This window comes from Stegodyphus dumicola, chromosome 7, assembly GCF_044657685.1.
Source record: "Stegodyphus dumicola isolate Sdum_Otavi_A_Nest chromosome 7, ASM4465768v1".
NCBI lineage: Eukaryota > Metazoa > Arthropoda > Arachnida > Araneae > Eresidae > Stegodyphus > Stegodyphus dumicola.
The window spans coordinates 197,696,983-197,716,312 of NC_140774.1; the positions used below are offsets into that span (position 1 = coordinate 197,696,983).

Genomic DNA, 19,330 nt, shown 5'->3' on the forward strand with positions numbered 1-19,330 from the left:
GCTCTTTCTCCTGGGTTATTTTTACTGATAATCTTTGCTGATTAACCACATTAAATTTTAAAACAGCCCTTTTCGGCGACCGCTAAAATTTGCAACTTTCATTCTAAAGGATTGAAATTTACAAAACATCAGTTTGCTACTTTAAAAACATAACCATAAATCGATATTTGCAATGATATCCAGTACGCCCTAACATAATGTTACAGGACTCAGGGCAAATTTCACACCTTCAGAGTTATAATTGTTTTAAGAAGTACTTCATCGTTACCATACTATTTCCGAGGCCAATTTTAATTAATAATTTGATGAAATGAGAATGCTATAAAATAAACACTTAGAAATTTTTATCGCTTTTCATTCGGTGCTTATTCATCACATTCAAAGCACATTGTTGCAAGAGTCGGGGGCACAAAATAAAACATAAATGGACAGTGAACCCCCTCCCCCCAAAAAAAGTTGAAAAACTATGGTCTGCTTTAACTCTGGTAATCATCAAGCTCCAATAAATGCTTATTGAACTGGTGAAGCGGAGAAAATTTTCAGCAGCGAAACCCTTGCGGCGGAATCCGCTAATGACTACAGCGATAAAGCTTCTCCCGCCCATAAAAAAGAATACGTGATTAATAGCATTTAAAGTTACGTTAGATTCCGACCACCGAATACATGATAGATAGCATTAAGTTGCATATCAGCTGGACCGACAACATCTCAAAGAATGAAACAGATAAGATGAACGATAGACATTGGAGACAGCTGATTCTGAAAAGATGACGGAACAAAAAACGTGCCCGAGTTCTTCTGGCGTTTCTTTTTTGGCACATGTCCTTAATTAAACAACGATATCTTTTAATGACCGACGACTAAATTGAAATAAAATCCACACACTGATAATAAAAGGCAGTAAAAAATTAAACATTTCTAATACGGTTCCTATATATGTCAAATTATTTTTGTATGTTTTATTTCCAACCGGTTCTATAATAATTGATATTTTTAGCGGCGTGTTCTTGTTTCATTTACATATTGCCAACCGGTTCGAATGATACCGTTGATAAAAAGCATATGCTAATACTTCGTAAAAAACAATAACAAGCAAATTTTAGAACACTTAAATTAGAACTAAGTCGAGATTATTCAAAGAAAAGATGAAAACCCGTGTGTCCACCATCCCAATATGACAAAATCGTGTCGCGACTTCGTTATCTGCCCCACAAGGACAAAACAAGGTAACTAAAAAGTAAAATTTCCTCCTGCTGCTGTTATGACTATGTATATTTCAAATGTTAATTCAAACCTCAGAAATGTTTTATTCTGCAAGCAACTGTAGCTTCAAGAATATAAAATAGTTACAGGATCAAATAAACAAAAATATTTACATACACGTTTTAATTATACTGACAGAAGCAATGCTGAATTTCCAAAATTAGAAAAGCTGAAGCCTTATGGAACTACCAACGCAAATAAAACTAATCAAAGAAAACAATTAGTAAGGAAATAAAATGTAGAAAAATAAATTAATTAAAGCTAAATAATAGATTAAAATAAATAATAAATTAAAATACTGGTACATACTAGTCTTATTTCGGACTCTATCTGGAATCATGATATTACGTAAAGACTGAGAAATATCATAGCAGAGCCCCAGATAAAAGTACTCCCCCCCCAAAAAAAAGTACTAAATATCCCTCTTCTACCGAATTACATTTAAGTATTTCCTACTCTACAACATAAAGATAGTGAATTATATTAATTAGTGAGCAATTCTCTTCATGATGTTAAAGTTCTTATTTCTTTTTAACTTCTAATTTATTTATGTAAAATATAAATGTTAAAAGGATTAAAAATATAATCATTCAATTTTTTCCCTTCATTTGAGTACAGGTATCTATTACTAGAAGCAAAAATAATTACAGCAGTTCTGATAAAAGATGCTTTATATACAATTACTAATACTACATTACACACATGCACATATACATATATGGAGTTGTTTTATAGCATGCAATTTCTTCTATATAAGTTTTTTTTAATAAAATTAAAGCTATTGGAACATTAAACAGGAATGACTCCTCCCACCAATCAAAAAAAAAAAAAAAAAAAAAATAACGCTATCTCATATCATATGCACTGACTGCATAAGTCTTTGAATTAAAAATATCGGCCATTTGCATAAATCAATTTTTGAACTCAAACCTTTTAACCCATTAACTGTCTCACTTCCCCCTGATTAAAACTGAGATCTTTATAAGATACATAAAAAATTTTGATGGGATTTGTCACAAGCTTCATTAGAAAATCAAATTTCAAGTAGTCTTGAGAAAATTTTTTAAAAATAAATCTGAAACCTTTCAGATTTTACATTATGCCCAAAGGGGCATATTTTTAACATTTTGTGCATTACCTTTATTTATTAAATATCATGTTCTTTGCACTTAAACCACTTTAATAAATAAAGGTAAAATTAAATTCAACAGCAATATTGCAAAATAATTTTAAAATTAACATATCTTTAGAATTTCGATACACAGTCTCGGAGATAATTCCCCCCCCCATACAGTGTTTCCATTGCTTGCTTTGAAATCGTTGAGTTGGTTAATAAAAAATTCTTTAATATTTGACAAAATATGAAATCGATAATAAAACAAATTCCAAATTAAGGCTTCAAGACGCCCATATTTGGTGGAGGATTATGTTATTCAAAATTTGACGGCTCTAGGTACCGTTGTTTTATCACAATGTGAGAAACATGCATACATTTATGCATATTTAATTTCTTTAAATACAACACACGGCGATAATATTTGGTGGCAACAATTTGAAAAGTGATTCTGACTTTTAAAGTTTGGATGCAAAATGCCAAAACAAAATTAATAGGCCTTCTGGGATTCTGATCTTAAAAAGCTGTTAACTACTTCTAAAGATATCAGATAAAATAACCAATTAAAATTAGAAATTAGTAACTTAATAACATGATTTACTGTTTTTGAGAACAAGAAAATTTTCTTGATACAAATTAAATATTGCTACTCATACTCTCCCTCCCCTTTTTTTTAAGCCACAAACCTGAACAATATCAGTGCAATAAATAAAAAAAAATTTAAAAAAACCACCCACCATTGCTAATTTCAGAAAGGTGCTACATATCTGACCAAAAAAAAGGGTTCCAAATATGGATTATGCTAGGTAGTGGGTTAAGATAACTTACTTATAACATACTTAGAGTAATTGACAAGTCAGATTTCTTCATACATATTTTTACAAAACCTCAAGTTTTTGTCACTTCCAGCTGATCTCAGTAAACTTGATTTCTGTAACAATTGTTTTTCAGTTGTTTTGAAACTTATCTTCCTAATCCATTATCATCAAGTATAATTTTAAGTAAACACAGATTAGTTCTGAAAACTCAATGAATTTTTATCTTGCCCCTTTCTGAATTCTTTCTGAGCTTTAGTCTTTGTATTGAATCATTCTATGCAAACTGGTGCATATACAGACATTCTTTGTTAAGAAACTGTTGATAAGACACTGACTCTAACCAACAAATAGAGAAAATAAACATGATAAGAAAAACTCATTCAGCACAATTCTGGATTAATTGATAAGAGGATTAAAATTAGAAAAGAAATGCAAAACAGAATCTAAATTTATCAGGATATTTAGTTTATTTAATATCTTTCCTCACTCTTCAACACACTTTTATGTAGCATTCATTTTACTTGTATGTTTTACTAATAGATTTAACATTCATTGAGCAGATTTTATAAAGGTACTATATACATTACTGTAAGATAATATGATATTTATGTATTAGGGACAGCACCTGCTGATACACCAAAATTACTGTCTCTAATTCTAAATCTTGTGACTGTTTGGCAGTCCTAGAAGCTGTTCCGAATTCATCTAGAAAGACAATTTTTTTTTATTTCCATCTTAATATTCTGTCTACCCCCAATTCCTTTTTTGGGGGGGATGAGATTTTGAAATTTTTATGTATTTTGCACTACACATTTATTAGGCTTGCTAGAAAATACAAATTCCATTATTTTCAGGCATCCAGTACTTTGACAAAAATTTGTATATTTCAATTCTCACATTATGAAACTGTGCACAGTGGAAGATAAATGACGAAAATGCAATGTCGATAGCCAACAAATTATTAGAATAAGAACTAAAAATGGGTTTGCACTCACTTTCTTATTTAATGAAATTCATACAGGGGCAAAAACAAACTGTTATGATTTTGAATGCAACTTCCAAGCAAAATAAAAAATAAATTTAAGAAAATCTGATTCATTGCTGTGCAGATGTCAAAAACATATTTTTATGAAAGCCTAAAGATCCTAAAGAGAAGCCTAAAGATCAGTTGGTACCAGTTAATATCCATGTACTAATAATTTATTTTATGAATTTTGAACTATCATATGCTTCTTCTACAAATTAATTATTTTTTACAGTTATGAATTATGACATGCTTAATGCATTTTTCTGATTTTGGAGGTTACTTACATAACTCTGGAAGAAATAATAGATGTTATACATAATTCATTAGTGCTGAAATTGTCAATTTCTGAATGGGTATTATGCTACTATTCTTATTTAAATAAATGAAAATGTGAACATCAAAATTCAGTAAATAGTAAAAAATTTATGTCTGATTAAGAATATATTTACCAGCAATAAACTAGAATTTAATTATATACTATAACTAGAATTTAACTATCAATAAATTTAAGATATAAAGTAAAATTTCTCTCATGAATAAAGGAAAATTACTTAACACTAGATATCCCAATATATTAATATACATAAAATACAATGAAATCACTCGAAACAAGACAAACGACTTGTTACGTAATGATAATTTATGTTAGTTGTTTTAATTAGAGCTTTCATTTTCCCAGTTTGTTAGAGCAGGATAAGTGGAACATGTGAAAATAATTCTATATAGTGAGGCTAACTCATTAATTGTTTAACGATTAAATTAAGATTTCCCAAGTAGAAATTTGAATTTTGCATCCATATAGCTATGAATGAATGATTTATTTGGGTTGATAACTATGACAAAGCAAATGGTAGAAAAAATGGTACTTAACTAATCACTAATTAACTGAGATGTAACACATAGCAGCATATAAGAATGCGTGATGAGATATAGCGGTTAATTAGTGATTCAATCTTGGGGGACCGCTGTAATAACGAAGTACCAAAAAGACTTTGTAGTCAGAATATAAAGATTAGCTCAGACTACTCTAATAACACACATATCAGTTGTGCCACTTATTTGTTTTACAGGAAAATCTTGCATAGTACAGCTTAAATCAGTCCAGATTCACTAGAGAACAGTTGGAAAACTTCAAAGCAAGCTAAATTGTGATACAAATTGGCACAAACACCTTGGGGCAGTTTGACGATCTTTACAGAAGAAAAGAAATAATTACAGGTAATTGCAAAAAGAATACTTATTATATGCATACATATTTTATGTTTTAATTTGGTATTTATCCCTAAACCAGTTTAAATATACTTATAAAAGTAGATTTTTAAGCGGCAGAAATTTTGTGGTGATTGCTTTAATAACATATTCAAAGTTCCTAGTGATTTTATGGCAAAATACTATATTTCAGCAGAAAGTTTACTGCATCTTTTTCTATTTCAGTCCCACTAGCACTTACTTTAAAGTATCACTATTTGTTTATAAAAGCTACTAAAAAATTGAATTAAAAAATATATAAATGACGAATTCTTTGGCATTCTGCCAAGGTGGTTGCATTAATACATAAGTACCTAAACTTTAATTGAGCAAAATAAAAAGAAATTCTAAAAAATTAATATATAATTATTTTTAATACATGAATGATAATTTTTTTCAATTTTATACACCCATATTAGATAATAATTTTTCTTCCAAATACATCATTGATGGAAACCAATGAATCAAGGTGTCATTGCAATATTCAAGAATTATTATTTATAGTACCCCTTTTTATCAAGATACAAAAACAACAGCACAAAAAAAGTGCCTACTTTAATAAAATTTTGGAATAGTTACAGTATCAGAAATTTAGGTGAAGTATAGCATGAATGAACAGTACGCAATATGACAGCTGCAAGGAAACATATCACGACTATTTTTAACGGATATATTTTTTTGAAGTGGTCGAATTATCTCTCCCACTGAAGTTTTCAGTCTTACAATTCATATGTTGTCATCTTTCCCTAAATAAATCTATAGTATCTTTGCCAGCAGCCAAAAGGTGGGTCTTTTGAAGTCACTCTGAATAAGACTACATCACCAACGTGGATTTGGATATAATTTCTACAATTTTTGTATTGTAGCAATTGTCCAAGATAGACAACGCAAAATCGCTTTCTTTCAATATTCAAAGATAACTCCATCATTTCTTTAAACCCTGTTTGCAAATTAGATTTAGGTCTATTACATCAACTATCTGAATATTCTGCAAAAACATGGAAGACGTCAATGGAATTGATTGGTCAGGACCTCGAGGAATATATGCCAAAAGCTTTGAATTAACAACAGCTTCACATTCACACAGGATACTCATCAGCTCTTTATAATTTAATGGAGCTATTCCTAAGCTCATCTTAAGAGATTTTTCATGATTTGAATGAGGTGTTCTCTAAATTCCACCCTCCCAAGCAGTTGAGGGAAAATTGAATTTCAACTGTAAACTTTTAAGCATCACCTCTTATTTTACAACAGACTAGTAATCACTGGATTGAAATAAATTTGCCACACTAACAAAATTCAAGCCATTGTCACAATAGATGATTTCTGGACAACCATATTGAGCAATAAACCTTCTAAAACTGAGAAGAAAAGCTTTGACTGATTGATAAAGATGTAATTAACTCTAGATACACAGCACAATACACCATACAAGTATATAATGCAACCCATGCTTTTCCTTCTCCTTTCAGTATCAAAGGTCCAGCGAAATCAATACCAATAACTTTATAAATCAAAGCAACTCTAATTCCGTCCTCTTGTAAAGGAACTGTTGGAGTTTCGAGAGGTTTGGAATTGTGTCTTTTACACCTTATGCATCTCTGGGCTACTTGGCAAACAAATTTTCTTCAGTCAATAATCTGAAACTTATCTCATAGAAAAAGATAATAAATGCATGCACCATTTTCAAATGCATAGCTCCGATAAAAAATTCGGCTAATCTTTGGAATATGGTAACAGGTAGTTTGGCGACATTTTGGTAAGGCGATAAAGGTTACTAGCTAGGACTTTAGCAGTGTACATGGATAAAGTCAAGAGTGTGCGCAATGCCATTTTTGTGCAATTCTTAAAAACGCGGCAAGCAGTGGGCGATTCTGCATTTTCTCCTGCACCTAATTTTCATCATGTTTAAGCACTTTTGTTCCATAAAAGTTCTAGCATAAGCGTAATTCGGTTAGCGGATTTTTGGAAAAAAATGTTGAGTAAAAAAAAAAAAAAAGACTTTACTTCGTGAAAACAAAATGGCGTCCAAAAAAAAACTAGCAGGGTTGGTCGCCAAATTTTCGCCAAGTTACTATAATTCAAAGATTAACCTTTTATGCTTGTAGGAATTTGGTATACGTTTAAGTTGAAATAAACGTGCATGGAAATAATTTAAATATTTGATACTAAGTATTTGTAATGCTTGCGGTATGAATTCGTTGGTGACGTGTATAATGTAATAGATGATTTAGACGTAAAAGTTTTTGGATATTTTATTTATTTTATATGTGGAAATGTTCATATTTGTAAAGGGTAAATACTTTTTCACGATCAGGTAATTTCATATATGTTCTTTTTACCGGGTTTAAAGATTGAGAAAATTGTCATGTATTTTCGTGAAATTTTTCTAATTTATGAGAAAAAAGCAGTGTACATGGATATAGTGAAGAGTGTGCGCAATGCCATTTTTGTGCAATTCTGGGATGTTTTTTTAAGTAAAAATATGTCGACGTGTACATGGTTTAGTGATATTTTAATTAAATGATAGTTATTTTGTGAATTTTATGTTTGTAGGAATTTGGTATACGTTTAAGTTGAAATAAACATGCATGGAAATAATTTAAATATTTGATACTAAGTATTTGTAATGCTTGCGGTATGAATTCGTTGGTGACGTGTATAATGTAATAGATGATTTAGAGGTAAAAGTTTTTGGATATTTTATTTATTTTATATGTGGAAATGTTCATATTTGTAAAGGGTAAATACTTTTTCGCGATCAGGTAATTTCATATATGTTCTTTTTACCGGGTTTAAAGATTGAGAAAATTGTCATGTATTTTCGTGAAATTTTTCTAATTTATGAGAAAAAAGCAGTGTACATGGATATGGTGAAGAGTGTGCGCAATGCCATTTTTGTGCAATTCTCGGATGTTTTTTTAAGTAAAAATAAGTCGGCGTGTACATGGTTTATGTGTATGTGTTATTTTGAAAAACGCGTAAGGAGTATGGTATTGTGCACTTTTTCCCAATTTTGCAGTGAATATTTATCATGATTAAGCAGTTTTGTTTGATAAAATTCCTAGCATAAGTGTAATTCGGCTAGTAGATTGTTGGAAGAAGTGTTCAGTAGATAAAAAGAAAAGAAACATGTCTTTATTTCGTGAAGACAAAATGGCGGCAGGGAAAAAAAAAAAAAATAGAGAGTTGCTGTAGGAGAGTTGGTTGCCAAATTTTCGCCAAAAAATCGCCAAGTTACCATAATGTAAAGATCAACCACATAAAATTCACAAAATAACTATCATTTAATTAAAATATCACTAAACCATGTACACGTCGACTTATTTTTACTTAAAAAAACATCCCAGAATTGCACAAAAATGGCATTGCGCACACTCTTCACTATATCCATGTACACTGCTTTTTTCTCATAAATTAGAAAAATTTCACGAAAATACATGACAATTTTCTCAATCTTTAAACCCGGTAAAAAGAACATATATGAAATTACCCGATCGCGAAAAAGTATTTACCCTTTACAAATATGAACATTTCCACATATAAAATAAATAAAATATCCAAAAACTTTTACCTCTAAATCATCTATTACATTATACATGTCACCAACGAATTCATACCGCAAGCATTACAAATACTTAGTATCAAATATTTAAATTATTTCCATGCACGTTTATTTCAACTAAAACGTAAACCAAATTCCTACAAACATAAAATTCACAAAATAACTATCATTTCATTAAAATATAATTAAATTCAAAAACACTACTTAAAATATAAATGAGCGCATACATTAAATTAATAAAAATTACCTTACAATCCTAATTACTTTAAACTAAATCATTGCTAATAACAATTTTCCCAATAATACCAAATTCCTTTCCACCTTACATTTAGAACAATGCATAAAAATAATATCCTCAAATAATTAAAAATACTAACTTACCTAATCTTCTTCAGAATCTTGATTACGTGGCGGATACACTTTTCTAATTCATTCAATAAAATTATTGAAAGATTTTTTCTGCGAATTTTTCCTCCATACTTCCTCCACTAAATAAAAAGCAAACTTCTCTTTATCACAATGCCTAAATACCCATTTCGAATTTACTTTAGTTAGGGCCATGGGATCCAAAAATTAAACAACACTGTTTCACACAACACAGAATAAAGCTAAATACAAAATTTCCACATTTTTTCCCGATTTCCCCCCTTTTCCAATTAAAGAACCGTAATTCGTCCATTAATATCACATGACATATCCCATTATCTCTCATTTCCCTCACGCAAAATAATGCGTAATCGGAACTGAGTACTGCTCACATTATTACCAAAGTCCCAGGTAGTAACCTTTATCGCCTCCAAAATGTCGCCAAACTACCAGTTACCATATTGTAAAGATCAACCTTTCTTTTTTATGTTATTCGAGTGTTTGATTTAAAATGTAATTCAATGAGGTTATATATTTTTTGTTGGCTGCTCCTTTGACTTTTTATGTGAAAATAGATCGATGTGTAATTGGACAAAGTCAAGGGAGTGCACAATGCCAAGTTTGTTTTTTAAGTGAAAATAAGTCAATGTGTACATAGATACTGAGTTTGCGCAATCCTTTGACTTGTTATTTTGGATTTGTGTAGCGTCGATTTTTGGGCGCTGCTACACAAAGCCAAAATAAGTCGAAGACCTGCACAAACTCGGTATCCATGTACCGCCAAAAATCATGAATTTATGCCAAGGGGCACACGTAAATATATTTTTATAGCATCCATTTCTCAAAAATGCAGATTAAAGCTAAATGTCTCAGCAATGTATAATTCATTTAAATTTTTCACTTAGCAGTAAACACCTTTAGCCTTATGATTATCACATTCAGACACAAATAGTATATTCTCAGTTCAAATCCTACTACTATTACCATTTCCTTTATTGGAATCAGTGATACATTTAATGCTATTTTATTTTGAATGAAAATTTATTCACAAAAAACAATTTGAAGAGAACAGCATAAATAGAATGCTTTACAAAAAATTTTGTGCAAAAAGCACTATTTTTGTTATTTTCTTTTTGTACAGATTGTTTGTATTGCATTAATTTAGTTTGAACTTACTAAGTTTTTTGTGAAGCTATTTTTCCTATGTATAGAATGACTTGTTTATGCTTAAAAAAAAAGTTACAGAATTACGCAAGTGCAACATTGTACGCTGGCCAAGATCACAATTTCCCATGAACAGTTGGGCAGACTTCATTGTTCTACTACAATTTGTTAAGTTTTTTTCCCCTTTACTTTATTATGGCAAAGCACACTAGGACTATCTGCCTAAGGGAAGGGATGCCTTTGTGGAGATCTTCCTAATGAAAACTGGCTCATATACATGTTATGCATGGGGAAAACCACTAACCATTACACATGAGGAAAACCACAAAAATGTCCATGCAGCCAGCTCGTACACCAGGATTCGAATCCAGGTTGGAACTAAGAGTGTTCAATGATTTAACTGCTTGGCTGCTGGTAAGCTACGATTTGTTAAGACAAAAATGCATGTACCTGTACTCAGTATAATCAAAAGAAATACAAATCAGAAAAATGGTCATTGGATTTCAAATCTCTTTCTTCACATACACACATTCACCATAATACACTTTATAATTATGACAAATTTCAGCAGCATCAATGAGACAAGGTCATGCACTGCCTTTATAACGACTACAGAAGAGCATGCCTTGGTGTAGTGGTTCATTTTACTGAACAGATAAATTGCAGAGACAGAGAAGACTAAAGAAATGCAGTATACTTTCAAAAAATGCTCACAGCTCCTGCGCTCACCCCAAATGCAAAAAGCAGACAGCAACTGCAAAATTATTTCAATAATCACTCTACGTATTACAATTATCTTTTTCTTGTTTCATCTTTATGCTTGTTTACATGTCGCACTGTCAGTGGTTCCATGGCAACCGATTGTTATTTATTTCAACATAATGAGAAAATACATTAGTAATAGCTACATACATTTTACGCACCCACAACATATGTAATGGGTAGAGTAGACTTTAAGGTACCCCTTGTATTATGGCGAAGTTGTTGTTTGTATTATGGCGAAGTTGTTGTTTGATTTATCGCCAAGTTGTTGTTTCATTTATGGTAGCCTGAGTAGTCGAATGGTATGGAAACCCAATTATGACATAATCGGGTACATGATTCTGGGAAATTTTGAATTATGGGATGTTGTGAAAGCGTTTTTGTGGTGTGTTGGTTTGATTCTTTAGACTGTAGAATGCCCGGATGTAGTAAGACTAATTTGAAGTTTCTGTACGATTTGGAGCGAAAGGGGAAAAGAGCTTTCATTAACTGGTGTGTAAATGAAGGTTTACTTAGTAGCCATTATAAGTGTCCTGTATGTAGTAAGGATATGCGTCTAGTCGAACGTAAATACCGTTTAGATGGATTTGAATGGGTTTGTAGGAAGAAAGGTTCAAATGGTCACTATGTGAAGCGATCGATCAGAAAGAGTACCTGGTTTGAAAAAAGTCATTTGAGTATGATTAATATTTTGATTTTTACATGGCTCTGGGTGTACGAAGTGAACTCAAAAATCATGGTAAGTGAATATTTGCTTTTGGTAGTGCTTAAATGTATAACATGTTTTTCCTTTTTTATGTTATTTTATTGTTTGGTTTAAAATGCATTTTATTGAGATTGTGTATTTTTTGTTTTCCTATATTGTAGAATTTGGTGCTCCTTTGACTTTTTAAGTGAAAATATATCGATGTGTACATGGACAAAGTAAAGGGAGTGCGCAATGCAAGTTTGTGCAAGTCTGGGATTTTTTTTTAAGTGAAAATAAGTCGAAAGGTACATGGATAAAGTCAAAGGAGTGCACAATGCCTTTTTTGTGCAATTAGGGGATTTTTTTTTAAAGTGCAAATAAGTCAATGTGTACGTGGATACCGAATTTGTGCAATTGTTTGTCTTGTTATTTCGGCTTTGTGTAGCGGTGATTTCTGGTGCTTCGCAAGCCAAAATAACGAGTCAACAAATTGCACAAAATCGGTATCCATGTACCGCAAAAAATCGCCAAGGGGTACCCTAAACTATACTTTTACCTATGTAATATTTCAAAGTACAACATTGCACCAGTAGCGACTGTTCTATTGGGTTGTAAAAATTTTTCAGCTGATGCTAGCATAAAAACACAAATTCATGATAGTAACCATTTGTTATAACATCCTTTGATATTGTTATCAGGACTCGATTCAGAAATGTATGTGTACATGTGCATGTATGTATGTGCATATATGTTTGTGCACACACGGTTACATATGTACATGCCCATATGCATGCATACATGAACACATATATCCATTCATACAGAGTCGTAGCTAAGGTTTTCAGCGCCCAGGGAAAACTGAAGATTTCGCGCCCCCTACTGCTTGCCAAGGATGGAAAACATTTAATTTTAAAATGTCGTAACATCAGTTTGGCACCCCTTGGATTCTTGGATTCCCTTGGATTGGACCCGTGCATGCATGCACACATTTATCAACCGGTCCCTATCCTTTTACTTTAAGATACAAGCACTTAATTGCATTTTTTTTTTTTTTTTTTTTTTTAAGATAAAGCTGTGTAATTTTTATGCTAGTTTTTCAAATTGCTACAGACCTTAAAATTTTGAAAAGAAAAAATTCTAAGCAAGTGAAATTGTGCAAGCATCAATTATACTGACTGACACCCAAACTATCCCCTCAGACACACCTGTTCAGATATTGATACTCACTTGATCGCATAAACAGAAACAAAATAAATAACTTTGTTGTACTTGTTACACTTTCTATAAGCTAATCTACTTTTAAAAAGTTGCCTCCACTAAATTACAGCTTCATTTAATCTAATTCTGCATTCAAAAATCTTTCTCAATAAATTCTCAAAACTTAGTAGATTGCCTTCTGCAAAAAGCACAAAATAAGATTTCCACAAATCTGTCAAATTTTGCTTTTTACGTATTTGTGTTTCACAATTGTGTTTTTGTCAACCATTAAGTGTTTTGCACAAGTACTCATGTTTTGCCTTCATTCTGCTAACTGAAATATAAATATTGTATTTAACTTCAGTAACAAATATCAGATTTTGTTAAACTGTACAGCGAATAACTAACACACTGAAATGTAATGCATAACGGTCAAATAAAATAACCAAAATCGTTAGGGAATATTAATCAAAATATTTTTTATGTCATTTTATAGAGAAAAGTGCTTGAACGTCAACCCATTTGGCTGTTTGGGAGGGAACATCATCGGAGGAACATATATAAAAATAACTTTACACATCTAGTAATTTAAATAAAATTACCGCTCATTTTCAGCATTGCACAAAATTCATTAAATTTTTTAATCATCATAGGATAACATTTCAAAAAAATGTACTTCTTCTATTGGCTTAGTAATCCGTATCAATGCGTAGAATTAATCTGCTTGATATATTTAAAACATATAAGTTCAGCTCTTAAAACATTTAAACCTAGGCATTCTTTTCAACAATTTTACAAGACTATTATTTCTTACTATGTTCACTGGCAAATTCAATTTGAAAATTATTCACTATATAAGACAATATTTAAACAAAAATAAACAACCACTTACGGGATATTCATTTTTTAACTTTTGCTCAGCCAGAAAGCAAGTCACAAATACTGTTTTTATAATCCTAAAAAATATGCATCTTCCTTGCAGCAGCAAATTATTTTTATTTATATAGTTGATAATTATGCTCTTGTTATAGCAGTTCCGTAGCACATGATTTGCACAAAATAGGAAAAGGCAATGCAGATATTAACATTACATTATAAGTAAAGGCTTGTTTCTTCTTAACATTGAACAAGTGATTATCCACATTCAAAATTATTTGAAATATTTCACTGTTTTTTAATAAATACAGCTATTATTACACTATATATTTCTCAGGTACGATACGCTTTGACGAGCGCTCCACCGAACGTCTCCTCAGAGCACTCCCGATAAAATCAACACTGGCTCCACTCCATTGACAATTCAGTTTGCTATCCTCTCGCATTTCGAACGACGCCAAAATGTGCGCTAAAGCGCCGCCAAACAACATGGAAGAAATGGATGAAAGCGCTATCCTGAATCAATACGAAATATCATACAGCGCCAAATTTGGAATTATTACATTTTGCTGAAGTTGAGATGTTTACCTCCTACATGTGGAAAAGTAGAATGAGAAGAGGATATTTATAAACAATCAGAATTTTAAACGGGGCGATTATTTCGGCAAAATGAGGCAAAATAAAAATTCGTGTTGCAATTTTTGACGCATTGCAGAAAACGCTTAATTCACCTGATTAGATTTACGAAAGTTTTGGATAACAAAAAGGTTTTCATTTTTTATTCTCTAACATAATCTGGTATTACTAGTTCCTTTACTATTTTAAAATAAGGTAGTAACTCGAGGGTTTACCATTAATTTAAAAAAAAATGGTTTTAGAGAAAAGGCTGAAAAGATTAAAAAAAAATATATACTCATTTTACAGTAAGTGCTACAGCGATATTAGTTTAACGGTCATTCATAGTCGCCACAATTTCTCTAAGAGATCAAAGTGATTAAAGTGTGTCTTGGAACACAGTTTTCTGCATTTGAGGAATGGTAGGATCCAAAATGTTAACAGTCAGTTGGGTGAAGAACATATCTTTATAATAATATGGCGACTTTACAAAATACGGCTAATATTATGATAATATATAATAATAAAGTTTGAAGTATAGAGTTAAGGCGTTTAACAAAATCAAAAAGTATTATTGCTTTGTTCGAGATACCTGTCATCGCATGCCATGAATCTTAAGAGATCGGAAAAGATTACTCTGGATTACCTGGAAAAGGATTTGTAAAAGAGGAAAACTGCAGTAAGATACTAAGTATATTTACGTATTGACTTTAAGTATTCCAATAAAGTGGTAGCAATGAAACTTGAATTAAAAATCTGTTTCATATTTAAAGTTTTAATGAACTTCTTTCAGTATTTTCAAAAGTTTATCAAACGTGTAGTTTATAACATCCTCACACTTAATTTTGGTTGTCGATTCCTTACCCTAATTTACTACTTTATATGCTTTATTAAACGGGAGCAAATTTTGAAATGTCGTCAGTTTCAAGTTGAATTTTACTTGTTATTAACTATCAAATTCTTTTTAGTCCATTCTGTTTTTTGCGGTATTCATAGCTATGCATAAATTGAAGAATAAGTAACAAAAATAAAATAAATAAATAAATAAAACATTAAATGTTTCAGATTTTAAATTACGTCCAAAGGGGCTTTTTTTTAACGTTTAGTGTGTTATTTTTATTTATTAAATATCATGTTCTTTGCACTTAAACAATAAAATTTAGTTCAATAGCAATGTCGCAAAAAAAATTTTTAAATGAGCATATCTTTAGAATCTCCGATACACAGTTCGACGCGCTGGAGTTAAAAAAAAAGGTTTTGTTTCACCCCGTAGAGTGTTGCCATTGCTCGCTTTTAAATCGTTGAGTTTGTCACTCAATAATTCGTTAAAGTTTTGCAAAATATGAAATCTATCATAAAACAAATTCCAAATTTCGGATTTCAGATGCCCATATTCGCAGTAGGATTACGTGATTCAAAATTAGATGGCTCTAGATACCGCTGTTTTATCCCAATGCGAGAAATATTTATTTTAAAAATTTAAAACATTTATGCAGATTTTTCATTATTTAATTTCTTCAAATATAATGCAGGACTCTAACATTTGGTGGCAACAGTTTGAAAAGTGAGCCGACATTTATAGGAGTCCGACGCAAAATGCCAAAACGAAAGTAATAGTCCTTCGGGACTCAAATCCCTTTGGACTAATTATGCTATGGAAATAATGTGTGCATCGTCATATGACCAAAGATTAAATTGCGGCGGAAACTTGTTCCAGTACTTATTTTTTAGATAAATCGTAATTTTAGCTACAGAGCACCGGATCCCTAAATGAGAGAACTCCGGCTATTATTTTACAACCACAGTATCAGCAGAAAACTCCTGATTTCGAAAACTGTATTTTAATAGTAAGCAAACCTTAAATATGACAACAACCACAGTATAAGCAGGAAACTCTTGATTTCGGAAACTGTGTTTTAATAATAAGTAAGCCTTAAAAATTGTTTACAAATTTTGAATGCATGCCTCTCTTTGCCTGGGAAATAAACTCTTGGATGGAGGTCACGACTTTTAAGGAAAGAATCTCCCATCCATCCATACCTCAAAAGCCTATTCTTCAGGAAGTGTAGTGAATTTATGAGAACGGGCAAACACAAAAGCTAGTGACTTCCCGCGAAAGAGAACGTCTGCAGACATTTGGAACGACGAAACTAAATACAGGGGACAAAAATTGTCACTTGTGCAAAGCCTTACGTTTGTTCTCAGGTAACTCTCGGATTCGTGGAACATTACACCTGCTTGATAGTTAGAATTATATCGGCTGGAGATCGTGGTCAGCAGGTGTTACACTCTTTTGTTTCAGTTTTCATACTTATCGTTAAAATTGTCTTCATACTCTGCTACTGTTAATAGCATTCTTTTTGTTCTCATTCGGGCACATTAACCGTTTTTTACCCTTTTCTTTCCGTGGTGTGTTGAAAAAAGACTGTTTCTGTCATCCCTTTCAATAGTACATTATACTGCATATTCAGAGTTAAATTCAGCCTGAGCTCGGTTGACCTTAGTTTTCGAGCATATTATTTTATTACTTATCTATTTACAATTAATTTAATTATTTATTAATTTTTCATCGCGTCACATTTTATTGAATTTTAAATATTCGCTTAATTCACGTAATGTGTAAAACATATTTCTAAACGCAAAAATGCAGTGTTATATTATTTGAATTATCCAAAAAGTCATCGGTCAGGTTTAAAAATGAAAAAGGGCATTGAGAGTTTGATTAATTTTAATAATACTTTTCAGCCTGAGAAAATAACTATTCTTTCTCCCGAAAAGAAATTTTAAATCCATTAGAACAATGAATAGAAATAAACATATACTTACATCTACTAAGGGGGATATTTGTATTGGTTCTTCATACGCTCCTCTTCGATCAACGCTCAGAGACCGTCTTCCAAAGCTGCAATGAAATTAAAATTAAATAAAATTAGGAGAGAATAGGAGATTATTAAGTTTATCTCAATTAAAAAATCATATTTTAGTAGAACTGCACAGTTTTAACGATTTTAATGAGATCACGATTCTCTGGATTCCAGAAAATAGACTATTTCCATTTTTTTCCCCAAATTTTCTTTCTTTTAATTTACATTAAAAATAAATCAAAAGATTAAAGTTTTTAATTAATCCTTACACAGAATATAAATGTAATAGCGCAACAGCTCTCGGCAAACTCCAGACCCCTTTTTGAATCATGTTAACTTTTATTTCACTTTCTGTTGCAAAGCAGTTATTATTTTATAAATATCAGTCACGTGAGTTTCATAGAGCTTCGGACGATTTGCATGGAAGGAATTATACCTCATACCAAATCTATGAAATTCAGACAAGCGTACTTATTTTTTGAAAAAAATTATTTCGTTCTTACATAGGAAATTCATAAAATTTTCGATCGATTTATTAGTTATCATAAAGTAATCCGGACTCGTCTTGACTTCGGCAATTCCGGATTTGGTATTTTTCTGAATCATCTGTATAAATGTAGAAAGATGACATGCAGAAAGGATAAAATTAAAAATATGAAATAGTGAAGTATTTATGACCTTAAGAAAATCAAAATTTACAAACAAAGTTCAATATTTATTTGACTGTTTTATTAAACGTTTCAATGTAAGTTAAGTTGCTCCATTTTTTGGACTAATACTTTCTTCCTAATTCTATATGTTTTTCCAATGGCGGGTACTGCCCATTATAGGCGTTGGCCACTACTAAGGCCGGCAGCAATGGTCACTTTATTATGGTGGTACTTAATAGGTGGGATACTGTTGCCTCCCATGAAAGGACAGACAATTTACATCCACGCCTCCTCCGAGATTCGAACACAAGCCCTTCGGAATGGCAGTCAAGAGTCAATAACCCCTTTTCTGTCCAGTATTCAAGTTACACGTGGGAAAAAACAAAGACATAATTTCTTCTCCAGTTACAAAATTCTGTTGTTCAAGGTCCTGTAACTGCCGTGTCAAGCATTCTCACTGAATTGTCAATCGAATATTTTTCGTCCTAAACAATATCGCTACCGATAGTGAAGAAAGTGACAGACTTTCTTCATTATCGGTAGCGATATTTTCTAGCTTTATAACCATACTACAGATTTCACCACCCCTTATTTGATCGATGATTGGAGCACTATGTCATCTTAATGGAAAATATCTGTTATACGAGTATTCTCTTCAATTATTATAACTTCTTCATGGGTTCCATTAATTGCAAAATTTCGCCTTTCGTTTGAGATATCTGAAAAGTTTAGCTAACGCCAGCTATACACTATTGGCGATGTATCATGAGATTGGCGACTGTAGGCATGTTGTTGCGCTAAACTGTCTTGCTTCTGTCGCATCCTGACGAAGTTAAGCCTGAATTACATTAGTCTAGTTATTCATTATACCTAAGCCTATTTCCCGCACGCATATTTCGTAAGTGCACATCTGTATAGCCACCGAAGGAGTGGCTTCTAGAATGGACTTCTAATAATATGTCTGTCATTTCACATGACCTTTGCCGTGCTTTAAAGAAGATCGTTGAAAATTTTTTGACACACAATTTCCTGTACAAAATAATTAAGGCAACGTGGATTTCTTGCGAAAATTTTCAGTGTGAGGTTAGACCAAATACCAGCAAAATGATATAT

General features: G+C 31.7%; 1 protein-coding gene across 4 annotated transcripts in view; it reads right to left on the reverse strand.

Annotated features, from left to right (window-relative positions):
• LOC118197654 (rap guanine nucleotide exchange factor 2-like) overlaps window positions 1-19,330 on the reverse strand; it is a 303,724-nt gene that overhangs the window by 206,164 nt on the left and 78,230 nt on the right. For 3 of the 4 annotated variants that reach the window (XM_085821204.1, XM_085821203.1, XM_085821202.1), the window contains exon 2: window positions 17,530-17,605. In XM_085821204.1, coding sequence (XP_085677330.1) covers window positions 17,530-17,605 — 76 coding nt within the window. Of the gene's footprint in view, window positions 1-14,104; window positions 14,586-17,529; window positions 17,606-19,330 lie in introns of those variants that run through there. The other variant, XM_085821205.1, reaches the window with a different exon arrangement.